At 47.2% G+C, this 27863-nt stretch overlaps 6 protein-coding genes across 6 annotated transcripts; 4 read left to right on the top strand and 2 right to left on the bottom strand.

The window, feature by feature from the left end:
* Positions 1–15794: 15794 nt before the first annotated feature.
* On the top strand, positions 15795–16544 carry CLAFUR5_03350 (Esterase; the record flags this gene model as incomplete). The annotated part of the gene is made up of 2 exons (XM_047902498.1): positions 15795–16074; positions 16144–16544. 2 exons carry the CDS (start codon positions 15795–15797, stop codon positions 16542–16544), a joined length of 681 nt encoding a protein of 226 aa, XP_047758036.1.
* A 493-nt stretch (positions 16545–17037) lies between these two features.
* CLAFUR5_03349 (uncharacterized protein) lies at positions 17038–18147 on the top strand (the record flags this gene model as incomplete). The annotated part of the gene is made up of 1 exon (XM_047902497.1): positions 17038–18147. One exon carries the CDS (start codon positions 17038–17040, stop codon positions 18145–18147), a length of 1110 nt encoding a protein of 369 aa, XP_047758238.1.
* A 163-nt stretch (positions 18148–18310) lies between these two features.
* Positions 18311–19071, top strand: CLAFUR5_03348 (uncharacterized protein; the record flags this gene model as incomplete). Its single annotated transcript, XM_047902496.1, has 2 exons — positions 18311–18364; positions 18520–19071. The coding sequence occupies 2 exons, from the start codon at positions 18311–18313 to the stop codon at positions 19069–19071; spliced, it is 606 nt and encodes a 201-aa protein (XP_047757520.1).
* Positions 19072–19457: 386 nt separating this feature from the next.
* Positions 19458–22827, bottom strand: CLAFUR5_03347 (uncharacterized protein; the record flags this gene model as incomplete). The annotated part of the gene is made up of 2 exons (XM_047902495.1): positions 19458–22182; positions 22343–22827. The coding sequence occupies 2 exons, from the start codon at positions 22825–22827 to the stop codon at positions 19458–19460; spliced, it is 3210 nt and encodes a 1069-aa protein (XP_047758247.1).
* Positions 22828–23288: 461 nt separating this feature from the next.
* On the bottom strand, positions 23289–25005 carry CLAFUR5_03346 (uncharacterized protein; the record flags this gene model as incomplete). Its single annotated transcript, XM_047902494.1, is given in 5 exon segments — positions 23289–23521; positions 23568–23893; positions 23910–24035; positions 24084–24581; positions 24638–25005. 5 exon segments carry the CDS (start codon positions 25003–25005, stop codon positions 23289–23291), a joined length of 1551 nt encoding a protein of 516 aa, XP_047758246.1.
* Positions 25006–26331: 1326 nt separating this feature from the next.
* CLAFUR5_03345 (Chitin synthase export chaperone) lies at positions 26332–27400 on the top strand (the record flags this gene model as incomplete). The annotated part of the gene is made up of 4 exons (XM_047902493.1): positions 26332–26509; positions 26547–26649; positions 26703–27130; positions 27183–27400. The coding sequence occupies 4 exons, from the start codon at positions 26332–26334 to the stop codon at positions 27398–27400; spliced, it is 927 nt and encodes a 308-aa protein (XP_047758245.1).
* Between the last annotated feature and the right edge of the window lie 463 nt (positions 27401–27863).

Raw genomic sequence — 27863 nt, 5'->3', positions numbered from 1 at the left:
ATATTACGGGGTATATAATTCTTAGCGCTTATATACTAAGCTAGACTTTTACTTCTTAACGACTTCTAAGTACTCTAAGGATCTTCTATCCCTACCTTCTATATACTCTATAGGGAGACTATAATAGTAGCCCCCCCGAATAAAGCTAAGTTCCTACGAAGCCGTAGTAGTTCTATATATCGAGGATGTTTAGCTTTAGTACTAGGCTTAGGCCTAATATTATAGTCGATATACTATTAGTAAGCCCCGTCGAAGAGCTTAGATTCGAAAAGCCTACCGATATTAACCTCTAGGCCGTCTACGCGGGCGTAGTATTCTTCAATTACTTAACGATTAAAGATAATATATTAGATAGGTTCCTATAAGGTATCCTACTTAGGGTAACCTTACTATTCGACTTTATACTTAATCGGCGGTAGCCCTTTAACGCCGTTAGGCTCTACGTAGATTCCCCGGATCTTACGGACGGTATAGTCGTTAGAAGGTAGGTTAAGCGGCTCGTCGACTTCTACTTTATCGGGAGGACCTAGTATGTCTTAGTTCTAGTTTAGGAATAGGTCCTTAGCCGACGGCTAAAGGCGTACGGGATAGAAGACGTCGTAGATCTTTATGTTCGTAGGAAGAGCTAGACGGTAGGCGTATAAACTAATACGCTCGGTAATCTTAAAAGGACCTAGGTTCTTCTAGCTCAGCTTCTTAGAGGGGCGGTCCGTCTTAATGTTCTTAGAGTTAAGGTATACTATATCGCCTACTTAGTAGTCGGGAGCTAGCTAGCGACGACGATTAGCTTGATCCTCGTAGATTACTTATACGTATACTATCTCGTCGTAGACTTCTTTATAGATCTATAAGAGTATAGTAGCGAACTCGTCTACTACTTGCTCGTTTACGTCTTCGGTAGGTAGGAGAGGCTCTTCTAGTTCTATACCTATACGAGGGTAGTAACCTCTCGTAGTATAGAAGGGAGAGTAGCTAGTAGTCTCCGAGTCCTAGTTACGAGTAGCGAACTCTACCGTAGGGATATACTAAGGCCAATCCTTCTAGTAGTAGTCGACGAAGTAACGAAGGACCTATTCGAGGATAGCGTTCGTAATTTCGGTCTAGCCGTCGGTCTGTAGCTAAAAACTAGTCGAGAGGTTATGCTTAATGCCTAGGATAGTATATAGACGCTTCTAGAAGTGCGAGATGAACTAGGAGCCTCTGTTAGAGGTAATACTATCCGTAAGGCCTTAAAAGCGCTAGACGAATTCGTAGAACAAGCGAGTAGTCTCCTTTACGGTTATACTCTAGTACGGGATTATATACCGGTCCTTAGAGTAACGGTCTACGATCACTAGAAGGGCCTTTACCTTTACGCCGCTAAAGGTCTTACCGTAAGGAAGATCGGTAATAAAGTCTATAGTAATATACTTCTACGGACGATCGGGAGCCGGGAGAGGGTATAAGAGACCGTAGGGGCGGTAGCGGTTAGCTTTAGCTCTTCGATAAGTAGCGTAGTTTAGTACGTAGCGGCGGACGTCCTTCTAGGAATACGGCTACTAGTAATACCTAGCGAGGAGCTTATAGGTCTTAGCTACGCCTAGGTGACCCCTAGAGGCGGAGTCGTAGACGATTTAAAGAATCTTAGCTCGGATATTAGAGCCTTCGGGCTACGGTACGTAAAGCTTCTTACGGAAGTAGACGACACCTTCCTAGAGCTCGTACTTAGATAGCGAGAAGCCCGGGAATTCCTCGCGCTAGATTTAAGGGCCTAAACTAACTCTTAGGCGTCTAGGTCGGCATCGTACGCTATTCGTACTCGTACTATAATGCCCTTAGGTTACTCCTTATTATTAAACCCCTTAAAGTCTAATTCGGATAAGCCGTCGGTCGTTATTAAGCCCTCTTTATCGTCGTTCAAGTCCTTAGCGTCCGAGGCGTATTCCTTAGGCTCGGATTTATTATCACTCTCGTTAAGGTAGGTAGGAGCGAGTACGAGAGTAATAAAGGAAGCGGCGAGCGTAGGCTAGTTGTTCGATAGGTACTCTCGAAGCTCGGAAGAGAGGTTGTGCTCTTTAATGACTTATTGCTCTACGATTTGCTAGCCCCCTCTTCAATTAACTAGAGAGTTACTAGGGCGGCGGTTAAGGGCGTCGGCTATCGAGTTGGCCTTACCGGGCGTATACGAGATTATAAAGTTGAACCGGGAGAGGAACTCGCTCTAGCGGGCCTAGCGACGATTAAGCAGCTTGCTCTTTATAAAGTAGACGAGGTTCTTATAGTCGGAGCTTACTTAGACGGGTATAGTAGAGCCTTCGAGCTCGGGGCGCTACTCTTTAAAAGCTTTAACGATAGCGATAAGCTCCTTATTATAGATCTCGTAGTTATACTCCGTAGCGGTCATCTTCTTAGAGAGGAAGGCGATAGGTAGCTAGGGAGATTTAGGCGAGCGGCGTTATAGTAGGACACCGCCTACTACGCCGTCGGATACGTTAGTCTCTATACGGGTCTCTAGTTCGAAATCGAAGTGCTATAGAAGCGGGTTCTTAACAAACTTCGCTTTAAGTAAGTCAAAAGCTTCCTAGTACTCGTTAGTCTAGGCAAACTTCTTACCCTTACGCGTAAGCTTTATTAAAGGGCGTACTACGCCCGAGAATACGTAGATAAAGCGGCGGTAGAAGTTAGTAAAGCCTAGAAAATCCTAGACCTCCTTAACGTTCGTAGGAGCATCCTATTTAACGATAGCGTCGATCTTCTCTTATTCTATCCTAATACCGTCTACGGTAATAATTAAACTAAGGAACTTGACTTTAGTCTTCTTAAACTCGTACTTATCGATATCGAGCTATAAGCCGGCGTCTACGAGCTTCTAAAGGACCTTATAGACGTACTCGCGGTGCTCCTCTTTAGTCCCGCTATAGACTAGGATGTCGTCGATATAGGTAGTATAGAACTAATCGAGGAACTCCTAAAGGATGTCGTTAATAAAGTTCTAGAAGGTACTAGGCCCGTTATAAACGCCGAAGGGTATAACGAGCGACTCGAATAGCCCGTAGCGAGTACGGAAGGCTATAAGATACTCGTGTCCTTCTACTATTCGTAACTTATTAAACGTAGCGATAACATCGAGCTTAGTAAAGTACTTAGCCTTAGAGAGGCGCTCGAGCGTCTCCTAAATTAACGGTATTAGGTAGCGGTTCTTCTTTATAATAGCGTTTAAGCCTCGGTAGTCTACTTAGAAGCGTAGGCTACCGCCGGGCTTCTTAACGAACATAACGGGACTACTAGCGCTAGAACGGCTCGCTCGAATAAACCCCTTCTTTAGGTTTTCTTCGAGGTATCTCTTAAGGACGATAAGCTCTTCTCGGGACATAGAATATAGCGGTCCGAACGGTGCCTCTACACCTTCTTCTAGCTTAATCTTATAGTCGTAAGGGCGATAAGGAGGCAGCTCGTCTACGGCTTTAGTATCGAATATATAGAGGATGTAGTATGCCTAAGGAGGGACCTTAATAGCAGGGTCGGTAGGTATACGCTTCTTATCGAGCTTCTCGAGGGCGATGTCGATATCGCGGAGGGAGGCGGCGAAGACTTAAGCTTTAGGCTACTTAGTAGTAGTAGTAAAGGTAGCGGCGTTTACCTAGAAGATCTTAATATACTTAGGACCGCGCTAAGGCGGCGGAGAAGGCGGAGGCGCCGGAGGAGCTTCTAGAGGGAAACTGATAGTAAGGGAAGTCTAGTCGATAATAGGCTAGTGTCGTCTAAACTAGGGGAGGCCGAGGATAAACTTCTAATACGGTAGAGACGTAAGGAAGCTAGTGATCGACATACGCTTTCCTCCGAGAGTGATTAACGTGTGTATAACATAAGTAATCTTACTAGTAGTAGTCTCCGTGCCGTTAAAGAGTTTAAGGGTACGAGGGTACTTCAGTTCCTAGGGTTCGAGGTTAAGAGAGGTCGCGAGTTTATAGTCTATAAAAGACTCGCCTAGTACGCTAGTGTCTATAAGAGTAAGATTAGAAGAAGAGAGTTTCTTTAAGCCGATATTTACATTCGTAACGAACGGTTTATAAGCGTAGTCCTTACCCGTCTCGTCGTATAGGTCTAGCTATACTATATTGATCCTTAACTTCTTTCCTCTCTTTACTTTCGGTAAACGTTATTCTTAGTCTTCACCGCGTCGATAAGGAAGACCTAGGCTTTTCCCTACTTAGCGGGAGTAGTAGGAGTAGGCTCGATAGCGCCGATAGCGCCGCGAACCGGGTTACGGGCGTTACGGGTAGCGAGCTACGGATAGTTGACTACGATATAGCCTAGACCGCCGTAGTAGGTATAGAGTCCGGCCTAGCGACGGCGAAGCTTCTCTTCGGGAGTAAGCTTACCGTTAACGAGGCCCTAGACTCGAGGGACGGCGGTACTAGCGCTAAGATCTATAGTATTACCTATAGAGACGGGAGGGAGAGCCGTAGGAGCGGCGGCGCCTAGTAGAGTAGCGAAGTGGCTTCCGGGACTACGAGGCTAACAACCTTAAGAACGGGAAGCGAGGAGAGAGGCGGTATGTTTTATATTAGAGTCGAGGCGCTAGTAGGCCTCGACGAGCTTACGGAAGCTTATAGTACCGACGTCCTTATCCTCGAGGGCTCGAAGAAGCTCTACTAATAAGCTACGGCGGAGAGTGCTCTTCTTAGTCTCTTCGTTATAGCCGGTAAACCCGATGTCGCGGTTAAAGGCCGCGAGGTACTCGGCGAAGCTCTTGTTCTTCTAGAGGAGGTTATAGATAGCGTTCTAGGCGGTAGCTCTACGGTCTAGATTACTAAAGGTAGTACGGAGGTCCTATATTAAGGTAAGGACGTCCGGGTAGCCGATAGTCTACGTAGCGTTATCGATATAGTATTATACCTAAGCCGCGGCGTCTCCCCGAAGGAGGGAGAAGACGTACGTAACCTTGTCCTTCTCTTACGGAAAGTGGTCGGGATTAGCTAATAGCTTAATAGTGAGCTATGTCTTAAATACCTTAAACTTGCTCTTATTACCGTCGAACTCGTCTAGGTCGTTAACCTTCTTAGAGAAGTACTAGCGGCGGTTATCGTCGGCGTACGGGGCGAGGTTCTAGAAGGTGTTTTATAATACCTTAAAGGTATATTACTTAGTTATTTACTTACTCGACCTACTAGGCGGTCTCGCGGAAAGAGAAGAAGGTACGGTTAATAAGAGCGTAGGCGGTATCGGGGTTAGCGTTTACCTAGGTACCGAAGGTAGCGGCGTTCGAGAAGGGGATATTAGCCTACTTACTAAAGTGGAATAGGGTGTCTTAGTTATCGAGGTTAACACCTTTATCGGTAGCGTGGTCACCTATAAGGATGACTCGAGTGGTTAACAGTTTATTAGTCTTTCGTAATATTAGGGCGAGAGCCTAGCCTATAAGATATAAGAGTAAAAGCGAGAATGTAGGTACGAAGTGTAGATACAAAGGGTATAGTATAATTGCTATATAAAACGAAAGACGAAGAAAGTAAGAGAGGCCTAGGGAAGGCCGGATACTTATACGCGACCTTCGCGAGTACGTATCCCCGTATTAATAGGGCTAGACCCTCGCGAGTACGTGTCCCCGTATTAATAGGGCTAACCTATACGAAGCCGCGCTTAGTAGCTTTACTTAAAACCTTATTCTAACCTGCCCTACGTTCCGAGTCTTCTACGTGCTTCTTCTAGGGTCTAGCGTAGTTACGGGTACTCGCGGGAGTACCGTAAGTTATATAGCTACGAGCTAAAGTAAATCTATTAAGGTTTAGTAGAGTAGTAAATTTAGAGGGCTAGGTCCCGTAGTAAATGTTACGGGGTATATAATTCTTAGCGCTTATATACTAAGCTAGACTTTTACTTCTTAACGACTTCTAAGTACTCTAAGGCTCTTCTGTCCCTACCTTCTATATACTCTATAGGGAGACTATAATAGACTAACTACCGCTAACTCGAAGCGGCGCTCGAGGTATATAACGACTAGGTAGCGCGATACGGGGTAGTCTTCGTACCTAAGAAGTACTAGATAATCTACCTTACGAGGACCCCGAAGAAGTATAACCTCTAAGCTACGATCGAGGCCGGGACCGGCGTAAGCTAGATTACTCTATAGCTATCTATCCGGGTCCTAGGATTCTAAGTAGATACGTAACTCCGGTAGTACGCCTACCTAAAGTAGCTCCGGTAACGGGGAGACTAGAACAAAGCCTTAGTTATACGCCTCGCGGCCTCTATATAGGGCGTAGCCTTTATAAAGGCACGCTAGCTATATAGCTCTATCGTTCGACCGGCGATTACCTTTAGGGTACTAGTCTAGTATCTATCCTACGCGACTAGCTAGATAAAGTAGATTCAAAACGTATAGAACGAATATTTACGTAGGGTAACCGGGGTATACCGTACTATACCGACGTAGGTCCTAGAAGCGGATACGTAGATTATACTACTAGACCTCTACCTCTAATAGCTCGCTATAGGCTATACGCTCTAGACGGCAAATAGTAAGGTAGGGAGCGATATCCGCGCGGCGTACTAGGCGATTACGACACGCCTTCGATCTATAGCGCCTAAAAAGAAGATAGGATTATAGGCCTAGCGGTAGCTAGATACGTAATAAACCCCGATAGTAAAGTTCCGAGTATAGGCCCTAGCTAGTAGTATACTAGTAATAGGAGCGGGATAGGGACGCGAAGAACGGAAGGCTATAGCGAATACGGTCCGTAGATATATATAGGGAATCTAGAACGAGCGCTAGGAGAAAGGCGAACGGTACCCGAACGGGTAACTACTATAGCGACGAGTATACTAACGAGAAGACGAGGTAGCGGCGAAGATAGGACCTATTAGCCGAGATAGGGTAATACTCTTCCGAGCCCTTACCCGCCTATAGGTAATAGTCGCGATACTACTCCGCTCGGAATATATTAGGTTTAAGGACTATCTATACCGCCGAAAGGTACCGGGAGTAGATAGTAGCCTATATAAATATAGACCTGTCTAGACGCCGAAATACGTCGTACTGTTCTACCTACGATTTATAGAAGCCCGGTAGGTAATACGCCTCGAGACTAGGGCTATAGACTTCTAATATATAATAGGTATAGCGCGTAGGATATAAGTAGCGGTACGAATAGTAATACGAACCGGCCTACTATAGTAGTTCTAGATAGCGGGTAAGATAGTAGTAAGAATAGGGGAGATAGCCTAGGAGGAAGAGCTCTAGGAAGCCTTCGAAGGCGCCCTACCTATAGACGTAGTAGGACTCCGGCGGTACCGACGACTACGTAGGCGGGTAGACCGTAGCCTATAGCGACCCCGAGTATAAGAGGAATAGCGATAGGAGTACTAATAGAGTATAGGAGCCCGAAAGGGTCGACTCGTCGTCTACTCGACGGCTAGCTCGTTTTCCGCTCGACGGTCGACCTGTCTCCTACTCGATAGGCGACCCGCCTCTACTAATAGTCGACCTGTCGTCTACTCGATAGTCGGCTAGCTACTAATACTCGTTCCTAGGCACCGGGTAGATTAGTACTCCGGGACGGCTAGCTACCTAGTACTTACCGCTTCTAGTACGACAGATTGACCGATAAGTAATAGAGAGAACTTACTAATACCTAAAGAGGGGTTCTCCCCGTACGACGGTTTTCCCCTCTCTCTTCCTTAATAGCCCCCGGCCTCGTGGACCTTTTAGGACCTAGATAGGCATTATAAATGTATTTATTTATTTATTTATATAAGGGGAATCAGAACCTAGTACGCCGGGAAGATAAGTAACTATCTAGTATAGACTACTATCTAAGACGTAAAGAGGAAGATCGCGAACCGCTACTAGAGAGGACCTAAGTATAGGATAAGCTAAAAGGAGGATAACATTAAGACCTTCGTAGCCGTATAAGAAAGTACTAAATAGTAGGAGCGGAAAGTAGAGGAGTAGAGAGTCCGCTAGGCCTATAGAAGTAAGGTAAAGACCTAGAGCCTCGTAGAATAAGTAGTAAGCTACCTATAGGAGTAGGAATAGAAAAAGAGACCCCCTAAGATAATAGGCCTAATAGTACTTCGAACCTTCTAGAGACATAACTACTAACTATATAAGGACCTTACTAGGGCCGAAGTAAGTATAGCGATCTAAATTAGGTCCGAGTATATTAGGTTAAGGGCCTACCTATTTAGAAGATACGTACTAGATATTAAGAGCTTAGCTTACTAATATAGCTACCTATTATAAAACCCGGAGTATATACTACTACGATACCCGTAGTAAGTAAGCGGTAGGGATACGTAGAGACATTAAGTAGAGAGAAGGGACTATAAGTCCCTTATCGAAGATAAAGGTAATATCCGCCGGATTATACGGTAGATACTATAACAAGGTTTCTTCTTATTAAATAGGTACGGATTAATAGTAGCGGAGTAGAGTAAGAGATCAATCTTTAACTAACTAATAGTATAAGTATATAGTAATATATTAGGAACTATTAAATAGGTACGAGTTACGTAGTAGTAGAAGACGGCGGATTATACGAAAGACGAAGAAGGACCTAATAGGATAGCGTGTATCTATATATAGTATCGCTAGTGTTAGTGTAGGTTGATACTAGGTGTCCGGATGTTTACTAGCCTATAGGCTAGCAAACCCTAGTCACGTAATCTAGTTATATAACACACCTACACCTATATACTTATCCTACGGCCTATATGTTCTTAATACTCCTACTTAGGCTATATAGTCTCTTACAATCCCTTTACGTAAGCTAGAGCTACCTTATAAAGTTTTAGAACTACTAGCTATTAAGGGGCTTTATTAACCTATTAGTAGCTATATCCTTTATATAGTAGTAGTCTACTATAATCTTCTTCTACTACTAGAGATGTCTAATATAGTTATATATAACATTAATATGCTTCGACCTTTTATATATATAGGCATCTTTAATAAGTGTTAAAGCGGCTTAGTTGTTACCTATAAGCTTGACTAGCCTTAGCTCGTTAATAGTGCCCTTGCTTACCCTTATACTCGGCTAGAAAGAGCTCTTTCCCACTAGTTCTAGGCACCCTATTTCCCTAAGGACAGTAGCAAGAAATTGTGACTACTTTACGGCTACGTTTATAGCTATAAACTTAGCTTCTATTATTAATGTTATAATAGACTTCTACTTCCTACTTATCTAGGACATAGGTAATCTATAAAGGAACCACACGTATCCTAGAATTAAGACTCTATCTACTTTGTCTATAGCGTAGTTAGAGTCCGAGTATCCCTAGAGATTGCCCCCTCCCTTTCTATATATAAGACCTAGGTCTAGGTACGACCGTAGGTATCGGGAGAGCTTCTTTAAAGCCTTTATATACTACTACGAGGGATTAGTAATATATAAGCTAATTCTTCTAAGAGGGAATGCTAAGTCTAGCCTTGTTATTGTTATTAGCTACATCTAGGTACTATTATAGCTCTAGTAATCCTGTTTGTTACACCTCTTATCTATAGGAGCCGTAGGTACTAAATGCTCGTAGCTCTCTATAGGTAAGTAGGTTAGCATAGCCTTCTCTCTAGCTATATTTATCTTAGCTAAGTTAGCGTAGATATAGTGTCCTTAATTAAGCTTTAAAGTGCCTTAGGACCTGTCTCTTATAATCCTTATTCTAAGGATCTTCGTAAGTTTACTAAGATCTTTAATCTTAAACACTTTTCTAAGCTTAGCCTTAAACTACTAAACATCTAATAGCTTCGGAGCTACAATAGATATGTCATCTATATAGGTAAGGACTATAAGGTCTCTATCCGTATAGATAAGTAGGTATAGATCTACCTAGGACTAGGTAAATCTAATCTTCTCTAGCTTCGTAACATAGAGCTTGTTCTAGTCTCTAGCTGCTTACTTAAGCCTATAAACGCTTCGTAGGACCTTGAACACTATGTTTAGAGGTGCTTTAACTCCTAGGGGTAGGATTATATAGATGTCTTTAAGGCTACTTTAGGTAAAAGCATTATTTATATCTACTAGGTGCATCTAGAGATCTCTCTTATATACTACTACTATAAATACTTGGAGAGTATTATGTCTAATAGTAGGTATAAAGGTCTCTTCGAAGTCAACCCTATATTTCTATAAAAACCCTCTTATAATTAGTCTTGCCTTAAACTTCTTAATAGCTCTACTAATCATTCTTTTTACATCAAAGACCTACCTAGAAGTAATTAGATTCGTACCCTTTATTGGTATAACTACTTCCTAGGTATTATTGCTTACTAAGGCAATAAGTTCGTTCTCGATTGCCTCTCTCTATATATATCCCTAACTGGAAAAGGAAGCCCCCTAAGACAACAGGCCCGATAGCGCTCCGAGCCTTCCAGAGACACAATTACTAGCTATATAGGGACCTGACAAGGGCCGAAGCAAGCATAGCGATCCAAATCAGGTCCGAACACATTGGATTAAGGGCCTACCTGTTCAGAAGACGCGCACTAGACATCTATAGCCCAGCCTACCAGTGTGGCTACCCATCGCAAAACCCAGAACATATGCTACTACGATGCCCGCAGTGGGCGAGAGGCAGGGGAAATTGGAGGCACCAAGCGGGAAGGAGAGACTACAAGTCAATTATTAGGGACAAAGGCAACATTCGCCGAATCTCTCGGTGGATACTATAGCAGGGATACCTCTAGCAGTTTAGCCTCGCGAGCGAGACGGAGGAGTGGATAGACAAGAGGCGGAAGCGAGGGGGGTTGCAGATAGGGTAGTTATCAGGGCAGGCCTATGACACTAGCGTACCCCTAACAAGGGAAATTTAAGACGACAACGAGGAGGAAAAGATAGGCGGGAAGGAGGAGGGGTTTTCACTAACACGGTTTCCCCTCTATATATACAAAAACAAGATAGCATAGCTGCATAGGCCAAAGGGCACTATAACAGCTTAATGAAATATCTATCTATCTATCTATATATATCCCTATTCGGGGTCTCCTACGGCTACCTTATAGGACTCTAGGATTAGTACTTCCTACTAATAGGCTATAGCCTGCCTAATAGTAGCAAATGTATATTCTTCTACGTCGTTTAGAATCTTCTCTACCTAGCTTATTATAGGGTCTAGATAGAACATCTAGGCGATAAGAGCCTTATAGTGTTTAGCCTTATACTCTTTAGAGTTATTATCTCCGTCCCCTCTTGACCTCTTATTACCTATAACCTAAGGTGGCGCTAGGTATTCGGATAGGTCGAACTGAACGACATCTTCTTTTTCTTTTATTAGAGTACCCTAATCTCTAAACTTCTAGTATTCCCTAATGTCCTTTAGGGGAGGGGGAAGTTATATAGACAGTAGTTGCTATAGTATTAATGACTTAGGTAGGTTCTGTATAGATCTACCGTTATCGGCCTTCGATAGTGTTAAGACCGCCTTAATATTTTCTCCTAGCCTTCGTAACGGTGTCTCTAATAATCCCCTATCGGAAAACTTCGCCCTAAAGGGCTTCCTCCTAATAGGATTGCGCTATAGCGCTCGACTCGGCTAGTTAGTAAAGGTGATACTAAGATCTATATCTCCCCCCTTCTTATTCTTAAACTAGTCGACGTGACTATACGCTTTTATAGCTTTTATGTCGGGATCCTAGAATAGCTATTGTTTTGTAGTGTTTTCTAAGTAGCCTATAAACACGGCTTCTTTTCCTCGGTTTATTAACTTGTCTCTCCTTAAGCCTTAAGGTTAGGCTCTTAGGTCTATATAGACTATAGCTTTATATCCCTAGACGCGGAAATGGTCGACTAACGGTACTTAGCTAGTAAAGGCTTCTTCTAGTAAAAGAGCAATACTATTAATGATCGGACTATTAGACAGTCTGTTTCTAATTATAGTCTATGCTTATAAAGCTTCTAGCCAGAACTTAACTAGTATACTAGAGTCTTTAAGTATAGCCCGGACTATGTTCTTAGAGGCTTAAATTGACCTTTCTATAGGTCTATTTTGAAGGGAGTTATAGGCATTAGTTGTGTCTATCTAAGTACTAAACTCCTTCTCCTACTCTTTTAGTAAGGCGAGAATTTCCTTTATACTATTACTACGGATCGTAGATAGAAAGTACCTTGACTACCGTTCTACCTAGACCTTCTAATCCCGTAGGGCTATAGGAGCGTCGCTCCTAGCCTTTAAAGGGATTACCTACTTCTTCCTAGAGAATTTATCTATAATCATAAGCTAATATTTATATCCTAGCCTAGAGACTACGCCCTAAAAAGGCCTATAGATGTCAATAGAGACAAGGGCTAGCCTTTCTCCTTTTCTCTCTATAGTAGGTCCCTTAAACTTCCTTATATTAGTAAGGGAGTATACCTTATAACTTAGGTATTTAGAAGGAATAGGGATAGGATCTTTCTTATTAGTAACTCTATAAAGGTTTCTTAGTAGTCCCTTACTAAGGTGTGTACATCTTCTATACTATAGCTCCTACTAATCTTCGGACTTAGTATTAGCTATAGCGGTACCGTCACGTTCTTAAGAGAGTATACTAGTATACTATAGCTTAAGAATTTCCGAGATCGAGTAGATAAACGGTACTCCTCCTCGAAGTTTAGTCTAGACAACGGGTTTACTAGACAAGGATCTTAGGGTGAAACTAGGTAGTTAGATAGCAAACTATTAGCTAAACTGATTCTACGAAACAAGACTAACTCTAAGGCTAGGAACAAATAGGACATTTTCTAAGACAATTTGCTTTCTAGAAGGACCACCTATCACTACACTTCCTATATATATAGCTTGTAGATAGCCACCCCTAACCTTGATCCACTTCCTCTTTTAAAGAGGCTTTAGTGTCCTAAATAGTGAACTTTGGTCAGTTATATATAATAAAGCATAAGAGTCAAGTAACTACTCGGACGAGGGGTACTTACCTTTAGCTTCTATAGTAGAATAGGCAACCTTATCAACATTATTATCTTCTAATAGTATCTTAGAGTCTAATGCGTCTTCCTAGGTCGTATAGGCCCTTATAGACTTCTTACTAGAAGAGGCCTTTAGCTTACGGCTCTCCTTTATCTACTTTATAAGGTCCGTTATTACCTTAAGGACATCACGAAGGTTTAGTAATAATGACCTCCTACGAGGTAGTGACGGTTATCTCTTAGTAGGGTAGGTAACCCTAGCTAGTTTGTCCTTATTCCTAATAGCCTACTAAGCTATAGAAAGGTGTAGGCACTTGCTTATAAAATAGTCACTACCGTAGAGATAGTACGTAAGCTTACCCTAGAAACCCTTCTTAGCGAATATAGGTGTCCCTTAATAAATTATTGATTCTTGCTTCTCCCTAAGAATTATAAGAATGTCTTGTAGTAAGAGATTTACCTAGGTATTAATTGTATCGCGAATTGAGCCAAATGAGTCTAGTAGAGCTACTAAGAGTTACTAGATCTTTCTGTCCTTAGTCTTGATGTCTTAGAACTAAGGCGAGATCAAAACAGCCTATTAAGATGTAGCATCTCAAAGGGAGTTAACAATCAGGAAGTGATCTAGTAGCCTAAGGCATCCACGATAACTCAGCTTGTAGGGAGATACCTTCTCTCCCCTTTAGCTTAGATAGACATCCAACATAATCAACATATTGGTTCCTGATATATTGCTATATGCTCGTACTATTAGTCAGTTGAAGATTGATCTCTTACTCCACTCCGCTACTATCCACCCGTACCTGTTTAACACAGCCCTCCTTATAATTGAGCTAAGCTCCTACTAGGCGTTATCTATTGACTAGTCCTCTATTATTACGAAATTGGTGTATTGCTAAAGCAAACTTCTTCTAGTAGCGAGAAGTCTTCCCTTATATTTAGCTTTAGCCTATTTCTATAACTCCTTTATATACCGGATCTCGTATATTATCTCTTAATTGTCTATCGACAGACAGATGTACATCTTATATAGGGCCGTTATATTATACCGTCTATACGATGCCTTCCTTATCGCTTAATCTAAAGGAAGGGATAAGTCCGATAATATAGAGGGTATCGCTATAGATAGGGTTATAGCGGAAATGTCCGTAATAATGTCTTCGAGGACCTAGTCAACCTGCTTTAATACTAGGTGTATTCTTATTAGCTTGAACTATATTTCGTAGTTCTCTCTTATTAGAACAGGTGCTACTCTCTTTCTTAAGAACCTAGTCTCGTTCTCTATTTTTTGTAAGTTAAGGGATAGGTTAGCTACCCTTAGGTAGAAGGATGTATTCGGTCGTACGCGATCGGATCGAAATAGGATAAACCGAACGCGAGGTTAATAGCGGAGAGGATAGCTATCCGCCGGGAAGAGGAGGAAAGTCGAAGGATCGTATTAGTACTAAGACACTATAGCGTAATTCTCTTAGTAGAGGGGGTTTCTAAGACACTACGGCTCTCTTAGAATAAACAGTTAGTCGATACGAACGCGATGTCCGGAGAGCGACTCTTCTTAGTAAGCTCGCCTACTTGTCTAAGGTATTAGTATAGGCTCCCTAACTTGAAGTCTAATAGTGCCTTACTAGGCTCTTTTACGTCTTATATATACCTATAGCACGGCTATAGCTTCCTATATAAGGCGGGTACGGCCTCTAGTCTACCTTCCTTTTGTTCTAAAGAGGAATAACTCTAAGACGACTTTGTCGAGGGTGAAACACCGAGTTACTAACCCGGGCTTATAACCTATTAAATAGGTACGAGTTACGTAGTAGTAGAAGACGGCGGATTATACGAAAGACGAAGAAGGACCTAATAGGATAGCGTGTATCTATATATAGTATCGCTAGTGTTAGTGTAGGTTAATACTAGGTATCCGGATGTTTACTAGCCTATAGGCTAGTAAACCCTAGTTACGTAATTTAGTTATATAACACACCTATACCTATATACTTGTCCTACGGCCTATATATTCTTAATAGGAACTAATAGATCAATTATTTTGAATATCTATCTAAGCTAAAGGAGAGAGAAGGTATCTCCCTATAAGCTAAGTTATCGTAGATACCTTAGGCTACTAGATTATTTCCTAATTATTAACTCTCTTTAAGATACTACATCTTAACACTTCTAACAATTTAGTCTAGTAAAGGAGACGGAAGAGTAGATAGACAAGAGGCGGAAGCTAGAGGGGTTATAGATAGGGTAGTTATTAGGGTAGGCCTATAATACTACCGTACTCTTAATAAGGAAAGCGTAAGGTATAGGGATAAGAGATAGGACCTATAGGAGAGAGGAGGGGTTTTCACTAATATAGTTTCCCCTTTATATATAGTAAACAAGATAGTATAGCTATATAGGCTATAGGGCACTATAATAGCTTAATAAAATATCTATCTATCTATATATCTAGGCTACTATAAGTATCTAAGCGAGAGTAGGCTTACGTCCGGGAATTGTATTCAATAAAATAACTATACTACGTATATAATATCGGAAGATATAGATCTACTTAGAATTATATTACGAAGCGCCTCTAAGTACTATATATATACTTCGAATATTATAGAAAGTTAGTGTTCTAAAGGTAATAAAAATGAAGCCCGAAGCCTACTCGCTCTTAGACCCGTAGCAAGCCACTCAAATTATGACACCTGAGGCATCAACCCAATAAAGTTAGCGTCAAAATTTGGTGGCATTGCCCGCGGTCTAATTTAGGAGACAGGCTGAGAGCAAGAAGAAGCTCCCGGCTCGTCGTGACTCGTCGGAACGGCAGATAGCGCCAGGCGCTAAAACATGCCTGCTACATGTACTTTCAAGCTCGTCGTGTGAACATACACCACATGTGGCATGTGACATTTCCCCTCCCATCCAGCCATGACCTCTAGACTGCGCGTGCTGTGTCTGCATGGCTTCACATCGAATGGCCAGGTGCACGCCCATCAGGTGCGCCGCATCACCAAAGCTCTGCCACAATACGACTTCCTCTTTCCCGACGGTCCGCACGTCGTGAACGTCAAGCAACAAATGGACATGGACACACCTGGCAATCAAGCTTGGTCAGACATGGTCAACACTCTCTCCTCTTCCGGACACCGGGCGTGGTGGTTCGCGCGAGATGGGCACTGGAATGATGCAGAGGCTGGCGGTTTTTATGGTCTGGAGAAATCTCTGGACTACATAAGCAGCTACATCCAAGACACCGGGCCGGTGCACGCCATCTGAGGCTTCTCGCAGGGCGCCTGCTTTGCGGGGATGCTGTGCGCCTTGATGCAGGAGAAATTGAGCGGCCATGCTCTGCGCAAACATCTCCCTGCCAAGCTCTCGCCTCCAATGGCTGGAGTGATCTTTTCTGGCTTCAGAGCCAGGTTCCCGCAGTATGATGGCTTGTATGAGCCTGGCATTGATATGCCCATGTTGCATGTCATTGGAAAGCTGGACGCGCTTGTGCGAAGCGAGCGCAGTGAAGCCTTCATTCGTGTTTGCAAGAACTCCGATATGCTGTTACATGAAGGCGGTCATGACATACCGAAGTCAGATGAGCATCAAGCACGGCTTATTGAGTTCTTGAAGACACATGTGAGGGCTAATGATGAGCAGTGGATTCGAGCGCAGGCGTCGATGTAAACATTCTACCAGAATCACATATAGGTTAGAGAACACAACAGATGATAGATTCGCCAAACTCAGCATTCAACCGATACCTGAAGTTGAGCATCACCTGCTCTTTCCGACATATGTCATTATATCCCACCAGAATCAGGAGAGGGTCCTGCATGCCGCCGCAAAACATGCATTGAGGATCGATCGTCCGCCTGGCCATTTGCTGCGACAAACTGTGGTGATATCTGTTTCACCTTGTCAAGACTGTCTAAACTCAGCACGCAGAGCTATGGCGCTTTGCTTGGGAAAAGTTGACCAAGACTCAATCCCAGTGAGACGTGTCTTGGCACTGTCTTTCATTCACCCGCAGAGCGAAGAGTTTGCTGCGTTCCCGCTGACAACTAGATCATGCCAGGGATTTTTCCTACCGTTCATAGTGTTGAAGTCTTCTATCGCCTCTTCAGTCGGACTCCAAGCAGCATTTTCGAAGCCACAGTCGTTACCTACATCCGCCAACATGGCGCACGAGAGCTGGGCCACTACTAGCTCAGCTTCGACCATGGAGCTGCCCACCAGACCACCTACTGGATTGCTCTTCCGCGACTCTGTTAAAGGCGACAAGTCTCGTTCTTGGGCGAAGCGCATTTCAACGTTCAGCAGGAGAAGCGGACGAGTAGGGCCTCCAACTCCGGCAGCCGTCGACCTTGAAGCCGCACGAAACGCAGATGCAAACACATGGGAGCCGTTCGATGAGCCTGGAGATCACCTTCGATCGCCTCCTCGCCAGGAGCATCCGATGCCAGTACTACCAGAAGCCGAAGAAGATGCATACTGGAGAGATGGCTTGAGAGACTGGATCGCTGCGCAGCCTCCGTTGGTCGAGGGTGATCAGCCAGCGACCACTCTGCCTATACCGGGCCCACAACCATTTGACCAGCCGTCAGCACTTACACCTTCACCAATCGGACTGGGCATCTCTTTGCCGCCTGGTGTCCACTTCGCAACGCCACCATACCCAACATATCACGAAGACATGACTGGCATTCCCACACGCCCAATGTACGCAGGAACGATCACAAGCTCAGCGATTGAAAGCATTTATGATGCATACACCGAAGCCGCACGTCCGCCTTATCAACCTGACGGAAGCACTGGACGTCGATGTACTCATTTGCGATGCTCAGGAGCTCCACAGTCGCACCGCACAGATCTTCCATCAGCCTCCTCCACCGCCTCCTCTGTAGCTGACTTCGAGAAGACGAACATCAGCCCCCCATCTCACCCTGCCACGGGTCTCAACGCCATCCCCATCGCAACATCAAGAGGTCTATCCGACCTCGAGAAGCTAAACATCAGAGGCTTTCCTTCTCCGGGGCCATCGTCGGACGAGCACAGCGACACTGCCGCTGCTCCCAGGAGCACGGTTCATATCACGTCTAAGAGCAAGCTATGCCAGGCGAGGCTGTACCGTCGACGCCGACGTAGACTTGTGATCATTACACTGTCTGTGCTCGCGCTGGTGTGCATGCTGTCAGGAGTAGTTGCTGCTCTTGTTACGGCAGGGAGGAAGGATATCGATACTGATGCTGCGAGGAAGGAGGTGGGATTTGGGGTGTCGTTTGTGTAGATACAGTCGCTGAGTATGCGTTGGGCGAAGGGCTTGGCTGGCGAGCATGTGATGGAGCGGGTTCACGCGTCGAGATCTGTGCGAGAAGCATTTTCCTTTCTGTGATCTGCAATTTGAACCTCATCTTTGACAGCAAATGTTACAAACAAACATGACTTCCATCATGGCACCGGAAGATCACGCTATATGCGCGACTACCACTTCAGCACAGTCAAAGGTATCCAAATCCACCACATTGATGACACAGAGACCTGTTGCTGACCTACCTCCTAAATCAGACCGCTGCCGACGCTCGGTTCTTGTGTTCGAAGGATCCACAACAGCTTCGCCAAGGAGCGTCTGATTTAGGAGGTAGTTGCTGACGTCCACAAGCCCTTCCGCCTCCTAGACCTCCCACCCGAGCTTTGGAGCAAAATTGGCAGAGTGGCAGTGGATGAAGTCCCACGTATCGATTCATATGCCATCAGAAAACCTTCAATGGATGCCGAAGTGTATGGAGCCAACCGAAAGCCTTGCACTGGCGACCACCAACCACCCATCACGCGCGCCTGCGCCGCCCTACGCCACGAGCTCTTACCATACTACTACAAGTCTCGAGTCGATGTCGCCATCTGCCGTAGCACAAGATGGCTCGTCAAGAACACTGGCAGGTGGCTCCGAGCCATTGGACCTGCGAACAGGAACCTTGTGCGTGGAATAAAGGTCAGGATTGAGGCTCCTCCTACTCATGTGGAGGGTCTAGCGAGACTCGGGCATCACTGCCAATATTCATCGTGCAAGTCTGGCACGAGTGTCAGATGCCCCGAGAATAATTTTGTCGAGCTCGTGGAGGAAGAGTGGAAGCTGAAGGTCGTTCTGGTGGAGGAGGAGGCGGCAGAAGATTGCAGCGACAGCAAGTTGTATCGCATCATGGTGGAGGAGTAAGAGTGTGGTGGGTCTGACGGGGCTTCATCAAGCTCTATAGCACAGCGCTATGAACCGCTCCACTGCCATTTAGCTGATGCCTAGCTCAAACTCTACGCGGGGCTCTGCCGTCGTGGATATCGGTCGTGAACTGGGAGATAACATTGTCTTGAGTAAGCAAGGGTCACGGCATTGTAGAGTGCAGGGACTGTCAGTCAGAGCATGCTGTGTGTTATTGTGGAGGTGGAACAGGTAGAGAAACTACTTGTGCTTCTCCAAGCTCTATGGCCGACCGTCGTAACGCGCTCTCCCTGCACTCAGCTCATACTGAGCAACCAGCGCCGGTCTGGCATGTAGGAGGTCCTGCTACCATGTTGTGACCTCGTCGTCCTCCTCTTGCCCCAGCTTCATCCAAGCAAGGACATATCCTGCGACATGCTCACCAGATCTCCCACCTTATCCTCCTTCTTAGCAGAAGTGAACTGCACGACAAGGTCCTTCAGCTCCCCATCCACGACCTCACTAGCCTTCTCCAGCGCCTCCAAGAAGATTGCCACCGCCTCTTTGTCGCTCTCCGTCTTGACCTCCGTCTTCTGAAAGCGCTTGTCGAAGTTCGTGAGGATCTTCTTCAAGCCACTATGGATGAAGTTGTTGCAGTCAGTCGCCCACTCTTCTAGGTACACCTCGAGTCTGCCCTTCGCTAGAGCACCCATGCGACGGAAGACGTTGTCGGGATTGGTAGTGCCGTTTTCCCGCTTGCTGCTGAAGGAGTTCTGCATAGATTCAAGGCGTAGCTTGTGCATGTTCATCTTCGGACCCTTCTTCTTGGTACCTTTGTTCTTGCGCTTACCCTTGGCTGACGCTCCCTGATCCGGGTCAGATCTCGTGCTGCTCAAGCAGTCGACGTAGACCTTTACCATGGCTGCGCCGACGAGATGGCGCTTTACTGGCATCCTGGGCTCGGTATCCTCATCGTCCTCATCCTGGCTGATGTCCTCGTCGTCGTCCTCGACCATGAAGTTTGGCTTTTCTAGTTCTTTGTTCTCAAGCTTGTAGAGAGTCGACGGTTCTAGTATCATGTTGCGGCGTGTGCGGTCGATGATTTCCTCAAGCTTCTCGAACTTGGTGTCCATCTGCTGCTGGATGTCTGCCAGGGTGCCCTTAATGAAGCCTTCGAAAGATCCCAAGTTGACCATCTTACCTTCGGTAAGGCTGTTCTGCAGCTTGGTGAGCTTGGTCTTCAATGAAGAATGAAAGTTCGACACAACATCGCGGTACTTGTCGCCGAAGTCATCGAAAGCTTCGACCACCCCATCTTGCACGATCTCGAAGATAACGCGGTTGAAGTGATTCGGCGTGCTGACCTTCTTGCTCTTAAAGAAGCCTTGACGATTGCAAACAGCACCGAAGGTGCCACCGTGCATCTTCGCCCAGGTACCACCTCTGGTGACGAGCATGAGAGCGTCGACGCACCACCGGTCCAGTTTCTTCTCGATTCCGGCCATGACCGTGCGTTCGTACTCTGCCAGTATGCTGGTCTTCACGTCTGTCGCATCGTTCTGCCCGCCGTTCACTGTCTTCACAATGATCTTGCGCAGGGCATCCTTCCTCTCAAGCGGTGATTTGGTCAGGACACCATGTGCTCCGTTGAGTAGTAGTGGTAGCTTCTGCAAACAAAGGTGTGCCAAGCGCTCAGACTTGCCCAGGGCTGCAGCTGTGAGCAGATAGCGTCGGAGAGCCGGGATGCCCGTAGTCTCAAGGTCGAGGAAAGGGGCCTTGCCATCCACCGGCATGAGGTGCAGCTGATACTGTTCGTTCGAGATTGGGAAGACTTTGAGCTCAGGCGCCCACTTTCCTTTGTCAATTTCCTTCAACAACGATGCCACGTCCTCCTTGAGTCGCTTGCATCGGACGGGGATGTGAGCTTGGCGGACTGAGCGCTCGGCAGCTTTGCACTCCAGTTCAAGCTCGGCGCAGCGAGCGTGACCGGTCATGAAACGTTCTGATTCTCCTTTCCGTGAGAATTCACGTTGCTCGCGGTTTGCAGTTTCGAGCTGAGCATTGACCTCCTCAAGCCGAGTCTCAGCTGCAACTGCATCCGCGAGATCCTCCTCCGTCAGGTCGTCGCGCTCCGATTCCGTGAGCTCGCGCATCGTATCGATCTTTGGCAGGACAAGCACAATGTTGTTGATCTTCCCGGCATCGATACAGGTCCTTAGATGCAGTTTGAGGTCTTTGTTGACCTTCAAGCGGTCATCATGCGCCGCAAAGGCCAAGACTGTGCCCGCCTGCTTCAGATCTCGGATAGCGTTCTCCACGACACGCTGATTCTTGTCTCCGACTCCAGGAAGGTCTGCAGGAATGACGCCGTCTCGAAGCACATCGATCTTGAGAAAGATCTCGACCTTGGTGACGAATGGCCACGGCGACGCCTCAAGGTCCTTGGGTCGCGCGGCTCGAGTGCAGCGCTTCAACTCACGCTGGAACGCTTGTTCATCGAAGGCTTCGATCGTCTCCACGGAAGCAACAGTCTTGCGTGAAGCGAGCAGCTCCTCGATCTTAGGCAACAAGTCCGCCATGAGGGTTGCGACCTGACCGTCCAGCGTCACCTTGGACTTGATGCACTTTCTGACAACATCTCGAAAGTATTTCGCTACCTTGTCCTGGGTTGCGAACTTCTCCTCGCTGCACAATGCGTCATGAAGGCACTCCAGGGCGGTGTCATACTTTTGCTCATAGCTTGAGACGTCTTCTCCGGCATCGTATTCGTCATCGCTGTCTTCGTCGCCATCCTTGGAACTCATCTCGAAGTTGAGGTGGTTAACTATATGGCCGCAGAGCCGCAGCAACTGTACTGAGACACCTCGCTCGTCGAGATAATACACCTTCGCTACGTGGCCAGGAGGCTGAGTGTCAGGTGCAGCCATGTATACATGCGTGATGTAGGTGCCGCGATTGGAGCCTGAGTGCTCGTAGGCGATTCTGAGAGCGTCAAGAACAGAGTTCATGGTGGAAGATTTGCCTTTGCCGGTAGGCCCAAAGAAAGCTGCGAGTGATGGGGATGGATACGTGTCTGACGGCTTGCGACAGACTTGTAGCTCTTGGTAGATCGGCTCGATGTCGTCTTCCTTCCTACAAATAGAAGAGTGTTAGCTATACTCGAGAAAGACGTGACAGTGTCTCAGACTGTGGTATGGATCGTGGAGAACAGCGCCACGTGCAGCGCATGTCTCGCACGCTCCATCGCAGTCTGAGCCACTGCCCGATGCCTAGTTTCCTCCAGTGAACGTACCAGCCAAGAGCCCTCAACTGCTCGATGCACGTGATCAGAAAGTCACACACGCCCGTGACTCTCTTCTCGACGATCGGAAATGCATGATGATATGCAGCGATCTCCGGGTAGCCTTCTCGGAAGCCAAGGTCACCTACTGGCTCGCTGCCACTTGCTTCCAGATCGGCCATATCCAAGTGGTAGGTAGTGAATGGACTCTCCACTTCGCGTATCTCAGCAGTGCCGAGGTCATCCTGCTCATCGGCTTGGGCAGTGAGAAGTGTATTCGGAGTGTCTGCACGCTCAGTTTTTCGTCGCTTGGATCTGTACCCGCTGACGAGCTGTACCTGTTCGGTCTCATGTTCTTCTTCACTGCCGTCATTATCTCCGCCCTGTGGCATGAAGAGTGATTCCGGCGACTCTTCTCGCCCACGCTTGATGCCGACAGACATGGCGTCGTCCAGTGTTGCCGTGGAGGCTGGTGGAGCTTGGTCGGTACCTGCCATAGTGTGTTCGGCCGTGATGGTGGAGGTGCGGTGTGGTCGTATGCTGTTCGTGGTGGTGTTGGTGATGTCGTTGTGTTTGTTTCGAGGATGTCGAAGCAAAAGGTAGAAGTGAGATGGAAAGCCTTAAGTAGGTGTTGTGTCGCGGATCCACCGTCAGTGACGCTGAGCATGTGAATGCGAACAGTGAGCTGAAAGCTCTGCAGTCCAGGCAGCCAAGCCTTGCATAGCACGTGAAGGTGACGGCAGCTGTAGTGAAGTTGAGCGTACCAACGCGAACACCTGGCCTTTTCGTGGTGATGCTTGACGGGACCCAGCGCGTTATCGAAGCTCTTGGAGACATGAATTGTTGACCGCGGTGCTGGCCATGCAGCATGTCTCACTGACGTGGAAGCTTAGGCACGCGTATGGAACAAGCAATGTCGGTGTCAACCATCTCGAAAGCGCTCTCTTGAAGTCGGTGTTCATGCATTTATCGGATATTGCCTATCATATTGGAGTAGTAGGTCGGTCAGGTTCCGCCGCTCACCTTCCCAGCCGCCTTCTGGCCATCCCTCCGGAAAAGCCGTGGTCAAAGGCAATGTGTAGTAGTTACCGCACACGCCAGGCTCCGCGCAATCGAGGGAACATAGCCCATACAACTTGCAGTAACATTGTTGAGCACTAGGGCAGTGGACAGTGTTCTGACCGAAGATTACTACACAAGTCAGTGAGTGGAAATGTGTGGAGCAGATCTGACTTACTGTGCCACAAGTATTCCATTATGATCCCACTTAAATTATCATTCATATTGGTATTTACGAGCCAGGCTTGGTAACGTTCATAGTCGCCTCTGGACCTTTGCCAAATTGTGTTGGCAGTAACTGCGAACTGAGCGCAGCATGTGACAACCACAGCCTCAGGAACTGGGGTCCCGGGAAATAGTTCTTCGAATGCTGCCTTGAAGAACGAACCTGCTCTTGCTTCATCCGAGGCCGGATCCGAAGCTGGCGGAGGCGCTTGCGCTTCTTCGACTGGTCGGATCGATGGGACAGCCGAGCGTCCATACACAGCGAAGACTGACATAGCCCTGCTCGAGTACGTACGGCAGCTGGAGTCGCGAAAGCAGCATTTTGCCATCGTACAGCGGATCATCGTTATGCCACTGATACCGGTTGGCATGTGAGAAGATGGTAATGTCCGACAGGCTTTCGTAATTATCTATGATGTACCTGCAGTTGATTAGCACGAGTTTCACATTTCTAGAAGCAATCACTTACGTGAGATATACCATGCCCTCTCGACCCTTGTTAGCAGGCACGGCCAGGCTCGCATTAGGGTCGTCTGTAACATAGATGTGTTGCTGCCATACTGGGAAGCCATCGTTCAGCCATGTTGTGTTATCACGTAGTTGGCTAGCGACTACGAGCGCCACTCGAGGAGTTGATTTGTCTCTGGCATTCGATACAGTCATCAGTGAACGAAGTACGCCCCCGTTTTGCCGTGAGAATATGGCATGTGCTCCGGCCAACAGGAATAAGATCGCACCACAAGTGACTGCAGTCCAAAGTGACCGAAGTGGTCGATGTGCTGTAAACTGTATGATTGTACTGGTTAGCGCGACCTGGAGCATCGATTCGCACCTTGAATGTCTTGTTAGAGGGTTGTAGGTGACCTCCCCAACTTTCTCCATACGGAACAGTCCGAGAGGTCTCGCCAACACTGGCACGTGCTGGCTTTCGTTGCCGAACAACGACGACGAAGCGTATGGATGCCAGCTGTTGATCGCCAATGTTATTGGACAGTTGATCCGCTCACTATGGAGATTACCCACAGTGACGCCGTGGCAGCATTTGCATCAGCCAGCAAGACAGAGCGCATGTGGACGTCGCACTCGATTGTGCCGCCCAGGCCACATGTGGCAACGAGTAGCATGTGACGTACGGCGGGAATTTGAAGGGTGAATGCATCTAGCAATGAGTGATACCATCGATCCAAGTCACAACTGTGGCCCCCAATGCAGATTGGCTGAGGTCCTGGTCTCTGCTCAGTATGAGTATTGAGACGGGCATGGCGGGAAGTCCAATGACTTATTTGCTCCTTCCTGCAACCAAAGACCAGCGAGGGTGGGTAAGCCAGACTGTGTGCTCGCGGCCTATTTTGAGAATGTGACTTTATCAGATCAACAACTTCGACAGCCATCTGCCATCTGACTCGAGCAGAGCCGAAGCAGTACCTGATGACACCCAATCAAGCAAGATGAGTGGATGGTCTCATGGCCGGCGATTTCTGGATCACTTTCCTCAGCAGGCAAGACAAGTCAGCGATAAGACGCCTCGCATCCCACAAGGCCCATCCCGGAGCTGGCGATGGCACTGAAGATGAAGAATTTCCATCTCTCGCACGATGCTCACGACGAAAGCTTTTCGTACAGATCAGCAGCATAGAAGGTGCTGCAAGCTCCATGCTGCCGGTTTGGTGTCCGAGCGCTGTGCAGTCCGGAATATCAAACAATGCCTGGCATAAGATGTTGAAAGGCTCCAATCTCCAGGGCTCATCTCCTGCCATCTCAGCAAGGCGAAGGTAGTCTTGACAGCTCTCTAATTCTGTAACATCCCTTGCCCCACGTCAGTACTGCTATCATGTCCGACGACAGTTTCGATCTCGCCATTAGCTTCCGAGGAATGAGCGATCGGTGAATATGTCGCTCGTGAGCTGCTCATCAGGTATCGGTCAGTGGGGTGGCTGGGAGGAGGTGATGGTGATGATGATGTTGATGATGATGTTGATGATGATGATGTTATAGCAGAAGAAAGATGATGGGCGCCTGCACCGAGTGCTCCGACCCTTGCAGCAAGGATCATTTGGCCATGTTTCCTCGTGTCTGATTGGCCACATGATAGAGTGCTACTGTAGATTTCGACTTGGCATATCGCTCCTCCCTCCCGCTTTGCACAGGAGGCTCAGAGGCTGGCGTCTGACGTCTGACGATACGCCCACGCCCAGGCTGGGAGGTGCGCACACTTGCTGCACGACTTCTTACGGACATGTGATGAACATGCACACCACGACGACCACTATTGCTGTCTGATATCGAGATCCAACAGAGATTCCCCATCATAGACTGACTTCCTTAGCGGCCGCTGTAATTTAAGAAGCGTGCAGCCCGCGCCATTCGCCGGCCCAAGCGAGCGGGAGAGCGCGAAGCCCGCCAGCCTGCTGTTTCATCAGCAGGACGAGCTGTGCAGCCTGTGCTGGAAACCTGCTGAGCCTCCATCGCCTGGTTGTTTGCCCGCCGCACGACGCATTGATCGGAGCGTCTTTGCACGCCCGGACGACGTTCGTTCACCGACTGCACACCACATAGTAATTCGCCTAATACCCCCGGCCGCACCACGACACCCTCGGACCCTCGAGCGAGTGAGCGAGCTTCGAACCACCCTTCCAGCCCACGAGCCGCATACCGAACGCTTCCAGCACATCGGATAGCTTGACACCGTCACCGCGAGATAGCGCGTAGCGACCACCATGTCGCAGTACGGAAAATGGCACGACTTCTGCCGTGACAGCGGGAGTGGACACGCAACCATCCCAGTGTGCAACCTGTTTTCAGAGTCGCGAGCACGGGGAACAACACAAGAATTCTATCGAGGCTGCGAGCTCACGGGCATAAGCTCGGGCGGCGAAGTGAAGGTTGCCAACCTGGGTAAGGCATACCGGTGCACTATATCAAGAGGCAGTAGTTAATGCTGGAGTAGGGTCAATATTGATTGCATTCTTTGCAATCCTGATTTCAGCCTTCCTGCTATGGAAGTCGGATCGGAAAAAGGCTGCAGTCGGCAGAAGGTGCGGAACTACCGTAAGCTGCACCACGGAAGAAGGTCACTAATATGCTGCAGGGAGATGCAAATATTCCTGATTGGCTTTATCATCATCGAGATATGTGAGATCTTCACAGTCGGCGGCTTTCCTCTCAATGGCGCAGTACGAAGAGCATTCTCGGCAGCACACATTGCGGCAGTCGTTGCGACACTATGGATCTTAATGATGAATGGCGCTGTCGGCTACCAACTCATTGACGACGGCACACCACTTTCGCTCGCGCTCATATTCGGCTCGGCCGTGGTTCTATTCATCGGCACTGGGTATATTGCACTCGACACTGGCTTCAGCTGGACCGGCTACTTCGATGACACGCTTGCGGCTCCAAACCAAGCCTATGCGCTGTACACTCTGTACCAGCTGGTGCCGATTGTGTTCCTCTTCGTATATTTCGTGCTGCAGACGGTACTGGTCCTAAGAGTGCTGGGAGAAGTTCGACCGATGTGTAAGTCATGTCAATTGTCTGGTCCGTCATGTGCCATGCTAACACAACCCAGACTTCTTGGTCGCTGCAACACTTCTGTTCGTCATCGGACAGATCTTCCAGTACGTCGCCAGCGTGCATATTTGTAACGGGACCAACGGCAAAATCAACGGCGGCCTATTCGAGACTCTATTCACACTTTTGGCCGTGATCATCATCTGGGTGTTTTGGTCCAGCATCACCGAAGACGACTGGCCGATGCCACCGTCAACTGGCAGTACATACACTTAGCATTGTTTTAGGTTTGGGAGGCTGTTTTGGTTTCGACGAAGGATAATGCATTCGGATGGCGCTTCCGACAGGACTGCGATTTGCTGTGCCGTCAGAGGCGGTTCATGAACGCGCTCGACATGCACACGATGCAGGACAGCAAGGAGTCTGGCGACCTGACTCTGACGAGTAATGCGTGCATAGCGAGATACGAGATACCATTGACTGTTTTAGTAGCGAGTAATTGAACACATGTGAATCATGTCAACCGAAACGTGCTCGCCGCCGTCAATCTCGAAACTACTGACATGAAGACTGCAGCATCAGCCAGTGCCCTTGCTATGTGAGCATAGGATATGTAAGTCTACGTTGCCATAAGTGAGCCTGTTCTTTCCATCCTGGGAAGGCGCTTTGGGAGGCACAGACCAAGGGGACCACCGCGGTTGCCCCACTATATATTGCTTCTCGCTTCTCGCTGCTTCTT

Source organism: Fulvia fulva, chromosome 2, assembly GCF_020509005.1.
Source record: "Fulvia fulva chromosome 2, complete sequence".
Taxonomy (NCBI): Eukaryota; Fungi; Ascomycota; class Dothideomycetes; order Mycosphaerellales; family Mycosphaerellaceae; genus Fulvia; species Fulvia fulva.
This window is presented reverse-complemented; position numbering and strand designations above follow the sequence as displayed.